The 10,067-nt window shown below is 44.2% G+C and overlaps 1 protein-coding gene across 1 annotated transcript in view; it reads left to right on the plus strand.

Moving 5' to 3' along the window:
• LOC142312845 (uncharacterized) overlaps positions 1-9,632 on the plus strand; it is a 124,869-nt gene extending 115,237 nt beyond the window's left edge. The window contains exon 15 of the mRNA XM_075351832.1: positions 7,674-9,632. Coding sequence (XP_075207947.1) covers positions 7,674-9,013 — 1,340 coding nt within the window. The 3' untranslated portion in view covers positions 9,014-9,632. The remainder of the gene's footprint in view (positions 1-7,673) is intronic.
• The last annotated feature ends 435 nt before the right edge of the window (positions 9,633-10,067 follow it).

The raw sequence follows: 10,067 nt of genomic DNA on the forward strand, positions 1-10,067 counted from the left end.
AGTCTATGTACTCAGTTCAAGGACTAGCTAAAATTACATGGAGGCATTACAAGAGACATAGAGGAGGGACTCTGATTAAAATCTGGTACAATTTTACAAACATTCTGACTTCCAAAGTGGGAAAGCTTATGCACTTAGTAAAAGACCTTTTTGAGGCAGGTAGCTCTCGAAAGAAGAATGAAGTGTCTGGTGAGTCACTGTCCATGGCCATTTTCTCACACACATGTCCAGAGACATAATTTTAAAACCAGTGGTTTTCCTACTCTGCTAGAGCCTATGCACGTAGTGCAAGGCCTTGGAAATATAGGAGGGATTGCAATACACTGGAAGAGACTTAAAGCAGGGCCTTTTGAAACCCCTTTTTTCCCATTTGGAAGAATTGGGACTCCTAGACTGGTAAAGCATATGCACTATGTACAAGGGTTGTGAAATATTAGATGGAGACAATTTGATACACCCTGGAAGAAATGTAGAGGAGGGCCTTTGAAAACATTTTTTTACCACTGGAACAAAGGAGGGCCAGGACCAGTCTCCATAAAATCTGTCTTTATTTCGAAAGTTATAAAAATAGGGCTTTAATTCCATATAAACAGGAAACGCAATAATAGGAGGAAAGTCCTTCACACACAAACGCGTTTTGGATTTTCAAATCCTTATTCGTTGTATTTCCCAATCCCAGAAACCTCAGCGTTTTATATCATATCCTGTGTATCACATGTCCAAAATCTACCAATCACAAAGAGATTGTGATTGGTTGATTTTTGACATGTGATACACAGGATATGATATAAAACTCTCAGGTTTCTGGGATTGGTATATACAATGAATAAGGATTTGAAAATCCGAAATGCATTTGAATGTGGGTGAAGGATTTTCTTCCTATTATTGCGTTTCCTGTTTTTACGGAATGAAAGCCTTATTTTTATAAATTTCTAAATACAGACGTATTATATGGAGACTGGTGCCGGACCCACCCTTGTTCCATTTACCTTTTAGTTTACACAGCTGTTTTCCATTGCACGGTTCCATGATGGATGGGTGAGCTGGACGTTTTCTCTATTTCACTTTGGATTTTTTTTTTACCATTGGTAAAGAGTGGGATTCCTAGATTAATAAACCTTTTGCACTATGTGCAAGTGATGAAAAATATTTACCCCTGGCAAAATTAAGAGTCAGAATCACATTGTGATCCTCTTGATATTGAGGAGGAAGAGGATGCCAAAAAGGAAGAAAACAAGAACTGTATACTAAAATGCAACACAAAAGAGAACCATTTTTGTTGACTTTATGTTCCGCTGCTGTCATCTGGTAGGGTTGATCAGTCTGGGTCAATCTAGGCCTTATTCATTTTGATAACAGTTAGCCTCTTAGCATTGTCAGTTGACAGGCTGATGCGCCTATCAGTTATCATGTTCTCAATTGCACTAAAAACCCTATCTGAAAAAGCACTAGCGGCAGGGCAGGTCAGCACCTTCAAAGCGTAGAGGGACAGTTTATGCTATGTGTTCAGTGTCGCGGGCGGCGGGGCGCTGTGCTCGCTAACGCTCGGGTCCGGCGCTGCTGCTGCTCGGTGGCTCGAGCGGTGGGCCGGATCCGGGGACTCGAGCGGCGCTCCTCGCCCGTGAGTGAAAGGGGTAGTTTGGGTTTGGGGATTTGGTCCGTGACGCCACCCACGGGTTGTGGTGAGGTTGGGGCACCACCGCTGCTGGTGACGGGGATCCCGGGAGCGATGGTAGGGAGCAGCTGGAATGTTGTTTTCACCCTCCGTGGGTAGGGGTTGGTGGTCCTGGGGCCCGGTGAGGTTGTCGGGGAGGCAGGGTTGGTGAGGTGCAGGGTTGCAGGGACAGCGCAGCGTGGTGCTGGATGGCACGTTTGTACTCACTCAGCCACAAATGTACGCAAAGTCTCTGGTAAACCAAACGGCTGGATGGATGGGTCCCGCAGCCGGCTGCTGTAGCTTCTCCCGGACGGTTGGTGGTGGCTGCCTTTCCCTGCACCTTTTGTGTATGTTCGGTCCCGATGGATTCCCACCGGTAACCCGCTCCCCAGCGTGTATATGTGCAGGAGGAGCCCTTTTGCCCGGATTTGACCTCTAATGGCGGCTCCAAGCCTGGTCGGGGTCCGTAGGCCCTGCCTGTGTGTGCTGGCTTCACTTCGCTCCCCGGTTCGGTACCGGTGGGAACCCCGCCCGTCCCCGGTCCTACGGTTCCGCGTTGATCTGCCTCTCCTGCAGACGGCCACCACCGTCTGCCAACCTTGCTCTAAGTGCCCGGGCCACACACCCGGACACGGTCAGTTTGCTCCTCTCTCCTTCACTTCCCTAACAGAACTCTCTTCCTTTTCCCGCCTCCAGGACTGTGAACTCCTCGGTGGGGCCAACCGCATGGCTCCACCCCACCTGGTGTGGACATCAGGCCCTGGAGGGAGGCAACAAGGATTTTATGTCTGGCTGATGTACCTGTCTCAGGGTGGGGGTGCGTGTTGTAGTACCTGTGACGACCTGGCTAGTCCAGGGCGCCACATTCAGCTTTGATACCCAATAGTTTTATGGCATATAGGAATCATGGAGGATGGTGGTACTGTCAGTTAGATACTCCTTCACCATCTTTCAAAACTTTTCACTCTTTGTCAGAGCACCCCAGACATCAAGGCCTGGGTGCTGAGAGGGTTTAATGAAACTGTCCCGGACCTTTGATAGTGTTCCCCTGCCTCTGATGGACCTGGTGTGTGTCTCCCTCAATGTTGTGAGATGGGAATTTTTGACCAATTCTTCAACTATGGCCTTTTGGTATTACACAATTTTAGTAGCTCTTTCCACCGCAGGAAGGAGTGATGGAAAGTTCTCATGGATGCATGGGTCAAGAAGGGTGAACAACCAGTAATTGGCGTTGGCTAAAATGCATATAGCATGTGGTCACGGGAAAGATAGCAGAATATAGTCAGCCTTCTCCAGAAGATAACCCTACACAAAGGGGTACTTCTCACATAGCGAGATCGCTGCTGAGTCACGTTTTTTGTGACGCACCAGTGACCTCATTAGTGATCTCACGGTGTGTGACACTGAGCAGCGATCTGGCCCCTGCTGTGAAATCGCTGCTCATTACACACAGTGCTGGTTCATTTTTTGGACATTGCTCTCCTGCTGTGAAGCACACGTCGCTGTGTTTGACAGCGAGAGAGCAACGATCTGAATGTGCAGGGAGCAGGGAACCGGCGTCTGGCAGTCTGCGGTAAGCTGTAACCAAGGTAAATATCGGGTAACCAAGCGAAGCCCTTTGCTTGGTTACCTGATATTTACCTTGGTTACTAGCGTCTGCCGCTCTCAGGCTGCCAGCGCCGGCTCCCTGCACACGTAGCCGGAGTACACATCAGGTAAATAAGCAAAGCGGTTTGCTTATTAACTCGATGTGTACTCTGGCTAGGAGTGCAGGGAGCCAGCACTAAGCGGTGTGCGCTGGTAACCAAGGTAAACATCGGGTAACCAAGGGTAGTGCTTTGCTTGGTTACCCGATATTTACCTTAGTTACCAAGCACAACGTCGCTTCCACGCGTCGCTGGGGGCTGGTCACTGGTCGCTGGTGAGATCTGCCTGATTGACAGCTCACCAGCGAGCATGTAGCGACGTACCAGTGATCTTGACCAGGTCAGATCGCTGGTGGAATCGCTGGAGCGTCGCTAAAGTGTGACGGTACCCTAATTGCAGACTCAGAGAGCAGTGTTAGTAGAGACTACAGTGTATGTAAATTAGTCTTGAAAGGACTTCTGCTTGTATGTGGCAGCACCAAGGACTGTACCACAATGAACCCGGCATAAATGTCTCTAATACACAATCCCTACTCCAGAAACTAACCCTACACTACTTGAGGACTCAGTGTGTTGTTATTAGAGAATAGTATGTATGTAAATTAGCCCTGAATAGCACTTTTTGTTGTATGTGGCAGCACCAGCAGGTACTGTAATGCAATGAACCCTGCATAAATGCTTCTAATACAGTACCCCTACTTCAGAAACTAAACCTACGCTGTGTACAGCTAAGATCGGTTTTAGAATATAGAATAGTCTATATGAATTAGCCCTGAAAAAAACTGTTGATTTAATGCGGCACCAATAGGTACTGGAACGCTATAACACACTGTCCCATCTCCAGCAGAAACTCCCTACGCTTTTTCCAGGAACAGTGCGCAGATTATAGTATCACCAAGTCTTATATAGACCCAGTGATGCTATGTGGCTAGCCAATCACAGTAATTCCAGTATCCAACATTGACTGAAAATCACCCGTAAAACATGCTGGGCGGGGTATCGAGCATGACGCCCTCGTACCAGGATACTTGATCGAGTGTCTTGAGCACCCCAATGCTTGATCAAGTACTGACCAGTGCCGAGAAAGCTTGCCCATCACTAGTCTTTATACACAAGAATAGTATACAAATGTGCCTTTGACGTGTTCTTTCAGTTCAATGGTGCAAATGTAGATCAACGCAATAGCTCAGGGGAAGGTCACTCTTCTCTACGTGCGCTTCTTTCTCTTCTTGAGGCTACTGTTTGAAATCTCAAAAAGACATTCAGACGTCCCTCTGCTGCAGGCATTGAGTTTGATAAGCTTAGATACAGATGACCATGTCAAAAATAGTGTTAGACCTGTTTACAAATTGCAGACTTGCTTGGCTCTGTGTGCAGTTTTAGGCTATGTGCGCACGTTGCGTACTAGCCCTGCAGAAATTTCTGCAGCGATCTGAAGAGCACATGTGCGCTTTAGATCGCTGCAGAAATGTCCGTAGTGAGCGCCGATTCCATGCGCTCTGCCTGCAGCTCCTGCCATAGACAGAGCAGGAGCTGCCGGCAAAGCGCAGGAAAGAAGTGACATGTCACTTCTTTTTGCGCAGCGCTTCGGCAGTAGCCGAAGCGCTGCGCTCTGAGACGCCACGTGCGCACGGCCCCTGCACAATCTCCATAGACTGTGCAGGGGACGCAGGACGCATGCAGTTACGCTGCGCTGCAAAGCGCAGCGTAACTGCATGAATTTACGCAACGTGCGCACATAGCCTTAGATCTGTATTATGGATGGGTGCAGGAATTGTCTTGTTTTGCATGCATGTGATGCCACAACTGATGTTGGAGGAGGTTCAATAGCACCTGAAAGCTTTGGTCATGGTTATGTTGGTGGTGAGTTGTTTAGCATTGTAAAGGCTTTGCAGAAGGAATAGAAAAAGTGGATATACTGACTAGAAAAGACTACGAAATACAGCACTTCATAAACACAAGAAGCAACACCACATTCTCATTTGGTAAAGGAATCTGGCCAGCTATATGAGTAAGGCCCATTCTATTTTCCTACATTCTCCTCACACTTATATTTTTGGTAGCCAGTCTGCATCCACAAGTAGTAAGTGGTCGGTGTCCTCATTTTTATCATCCACAACTACTGTTTTTCATACTCTTAAGGGGGCTTTACACGCTACGATATCGTTAATGTTTTATCGTCAGGGTCACGTTGTTAGTGAAGCACATCCGGCGTCATTAACGATATCGCAGCGTGTGACACTTACCAGCGACCTTAAGCGACCTCAAAAATGGTGAAAATCGTTCACCATGGAGAAGTTGTCCCAAAACCAAAAATCAGTAATGGTTAATTAACGATGTGGTTCATCGCTCCTGCAGCAGCACATATCGCTGTGTGTGACACCGCAGGAGCAAGGAACATCTCCTTACCTGCCGCCGGCCGCAATGCGGAAGGAAGAAGGTGGGCGGGATGTTACGTCCCGCTCATCTCCGCCCTCCGCTTTGATTGGCCAGTCCGCTTAGTGACATCACCGTGACGCCGAACGCACATCCCCCTTGAGGGAGGGATTGTTCGGCAGTCACAGCGACGACACCGACCAGGTAAGTGCGTGTGACGCTGCCGTAGCGATAATGTTCGCTGCGGCAGCGATCACACGAAATCACATGCACGACGGGGGCGGGTGCTTTTGCGTACAATATCGCTAGCAATTGCTAGCGATATCGTAGCGTGTAAAGCCCGCTTTACTCCTCTATTTCTATCTCACTGTCTGCAATTCGTCCATGATTGTGTGACAATAAACTAGGTGTATGCTCCCAGTTCCAAATCCAACTCCAACCTGGTCAAGTTGCTGTTGGTATGATCACTGATCTACCACTAAGTGAACTGCACAGAATTTTGAGAAATTATGGTGTGTTCTCATCCTTGTTAGAAGATGCCATTATTATTTACAGATAGGGCTACATTCTCTTTGCTCACATGTGTAGGCTTCCGTGGGCCAGTCTATCTCTTGGCATTAAAGTGAACCTATCATGTGCAATATGCACCCAGAACCACGAGCAGTTCTGGGTGCATATTTCTAATACTTGCCCAACTGTCACTGTATCTAGTAGCATAGATAAAGAGCTCTTTAGAACAAGTATTTCTTAAGATCCTCTATGATATACAAATGAGCGCAGAGACTAGTCGCAAGGATGTTAGTTCCTGTGCTCATTCCACTCTCTTAGCATGTTAGCACACCCACACGAGCATGCTGACATGCTATTCAATGCCCACTGCCCAGCATCCTCATTGGCAGTGCCGCGCGTACCTGTGTCCGTTGCACCACCTCACAACGCTGGTCATAGGGACAGTGCGCATGATCAGAAGTCCCCGGCACTTCCGGTCATGTGTGCTACGAAATCCAGCGTCAGGTGTGGTGGCAGCAGAGGTGAGCATGACCGTGCCTCTGACGCTGTGCATTCATTAACATGTTAGTACGCCCACAGGGGCATGCTTACATGCCAAGGGGGCCGACTAGCTAAGGGAACTAATGCCCTTGTGACTAGTCACTGGCTTTATTAGCATATCATGAAGGATCTTTAGGGATTAGCAATATGCATCCAGAACTACTCGTGGTTATGGGTGTATACTTCACCTGACAGTTTCCCTTTTAAGCTTGAATATGCACTGAACCATAGTACAGCAACTATGGTGATGTCCAGTACATGTCCTTCATGGCTCGCTGTGCAAAGGTTTTGAACAGCAGCTATGCACCCTTGCAACCAGAACCTACGATAGAAACAAAATGAGCAAATACCTTGAAGTAAGTAAATATAGTACATGTAAATAACATATGGTACTTAGATGATACTATTCTGATCAAAAGATCATAAACCCCATCCCACTGCAACAAGGTGTACCCAATCAGTATGGTCCCTAACTAATTGTAGTTAACCTCTCTATGTGCCAGCAGGCCTCAAAATAGACGAAGCAGGACCCAAACTTGACTGTTTAAACACCTTCCTGTCTAAAGCATTATAGACAAAATGCACAACCAAAAAGGGAAAGCCGCTCCCTTATATGTACAAAGTACAAAAAACTAAAGCAAAACCAAAGAAATGAGCGAGAACACAAGTGCAATAAGTGCAGATTCCACCTGCAATACCTCGACAGCCAATTTATGAATAACTAGGAAATTATTATTAGTAAAAGAAGGTCTCTCCAGAAAATGATGTAAACAGCCACCTGCGACCCTCCTATTGCCATTCCCTCAAATGTGGTCTATTATCCTAGTATGTCAATATTTGAATTGTATTGCAGTTTCCATGGAAATGGTATAAAGTATATAATAGTAATAGAATTGTAATGCAAAGTTACTGAAAAATAATCAAATCATTTTTATTCTTGGCAGATGACTGTACCAGGAGGTTAGAGGAAGATCTAATGTTCTACAATTTTTCAGCAGATAATCTTGGTATCACACTAGATCCCTGTGAAAAACATGTCATTATACCAGCTATGCCTCAAGCCATTCTCAGAAAAAATCTGTCACCTGAGCCTTATGAACAGGTCCTTTTTTCTGCTTCATCAGTGACAAATATACAAAACAAGAGTCACAGAAGGGCTGTTGAACATGAAATAGTTTACAAAGGGGCGAAACCATTTTCATGTTCAGAATGTGGAAAAAGTTGCAATACTAAATCAAGACTTGTAACACATCAGATAATGCACACAGGGGAGAAGCCATTTTCCTGTGCAGAATGTGGGAAATGTTTTAATCGGAAAACAAATCTTGTTACACATCTCAGAATTCACACAGGGGAGAAGCCATTTTCTTGTTCAGAATGTGGGAAATGTTATAGTGAGAAATCCAAACTTGTAACTCATCAGAGAATTCACACAGGGGAGAAGCCATTTTCATGTTCAGAATGTGGGAAATGTTTTAATCGGAAAAAAAATCTTGTTACACATGTGAGAAGTCACACTGGGGAGAAGCCGTTTTCATGTTCAGAATGTGGGAAATGTTTTACAGAAAAATCATATCTTGTCACTCATCAGAGAACTCACACAGGAGAGAAGCCATATTCATGTTCAGAATGTGGAAAACATTATACTGAGAAATCCAATCTTGTTAAACATCAAAGACATCACACAGGAGATAAGCCATTTTCTTGCTCAGAATGTGGGAAAACTTTTACAGAGAAATCAAATCTTGTTAAACATCAGAGAATTCACACAGGAGAGAAGCCTTTTTCATGTTCAGAGTGTGGGAAACATTATTGTACAAAATCTGATCTTGCTACGCATCAGACAATTCACACAGGGGAGAAGCCAATTTCTTGCTCAGAATGTGGAAAATGTTTTCCGGATAAGTCAAGTCTGGTAACACATCAGATAAGTCACTCAGGCAACAAGGAATTTTCATGCTCTGAATGTGGAAAATCTTTTAAACGAAAATCAGTTTTAATTGTGCATCAAAGAATTCACACAGGGCAAAAGCCATATTCCTGTTCAGAATGTGGGAAATGCTTTACAGTAAAACATCACCTTGTTAAACATCAAAGAACTCACACAGGGAAGAAGCCATTTTCATGCTTCAAATGTGGAAAATGTTTTACAGAGAAACAAAGTCTTGTTAGACATCATTTAACTCACACAGGCCAGAAACCATTTTTATGTTCAGAATGTGGAAAATGTTTTAATAGGAGAACAAATCTTCTTTCACATCTGAAAACTCACACAGAAAAGTAGCCATTTTGTTTTTTGTTTTATTGACAAAATGTAAAAGAAAAAATAGAAGTTATGGTAAAGTCTAAAAAAAAGAAAGGAAAACCTATTTAAAGCATTAAATGATTTATTACAAAATGTAAACAATTATCAATGACCATTTGTTAAGGAAACTAATTACTATTAATTATGAGTGCTTATTACTCGAGCCGAGCAATTTACAATGCTACAGTGCTCGTCTCGAATAATGAGCAAGTCTATGTGAAATGCAAGCATTTTTCCTGAAGACCCATGTGAAGGTCTGAAAGGACCTAGGAAATCACTGAAGTAAATGTAAACACCTCTGAAATGTAATGGGAACAGCATGGGGAAGATGCCTGGATACATTTGACTCCCAAATTGCTGCTGAAAACAATGTTGTCAGACTATTGCGCCCCTTTAATGGATTGAAAATAAAACCTATGATAAAATAGATTTTGATGGACAAAATGCTAAGAAACCTTCTGTCCTGTATAAGGACCTGTTTCTAAGGCAAATTTAACAACAGAAAAATTGCCTGATCCACCCATTTGGCTATATTCACACTTGGCGTTCTTTCAAAAATGCAGCAGTTTCCCATTTCAGTCAGGCAAAATAAACAATCATGTGCATTAGATTTATAACATCTCATAGCTTTTGCTAGGGATATAATATCAGCTTTTAATTTTCATCAAACTCATTAAAAATGCTGCCAAAAAATGCAATGTGTGAACATAACCTTAATAGCTGTAGCCTATAACTACAGTAGATGATATAGTATAAGGCGGGGATGTCAAACTCAAATACAGGGCCAAAATATAGAGGGTCAATATTTAAAACTTAAACAAAGTCTCGGGCAAACCTAGTCCCTGGTCCCACCTATTCGTCCATACAGAATAATGGGCCCCACATAGTCATTATGTCAGATTTAACCTGCTTTTTCAATTTATACTAAAATTTTTCTTTTTATTTATATCTCTTTAAAAATCTTCACACCAAGACAAACAACAAGAACATGTATACAGTGAAAATTTAAAAAGGGTGTCTGGATCACTATACT

Source organism: Anomaloglossus baeobatrachus, chromosome 5 (assembly GCF_048569485.1).
Source record: "Anomaloglossus baeobatrachus isolate aAnoBae1 chromosome 5, aAnoBae1.hap1, whole genome shotgun sequence".
NCBI classification, from domain to species: Eukaryota; Metazoa; Chordata; class Amphibia; order Anura; family Aromobatidae; genus Anomaloglossus; species Anomaloglossus baeobatrachus.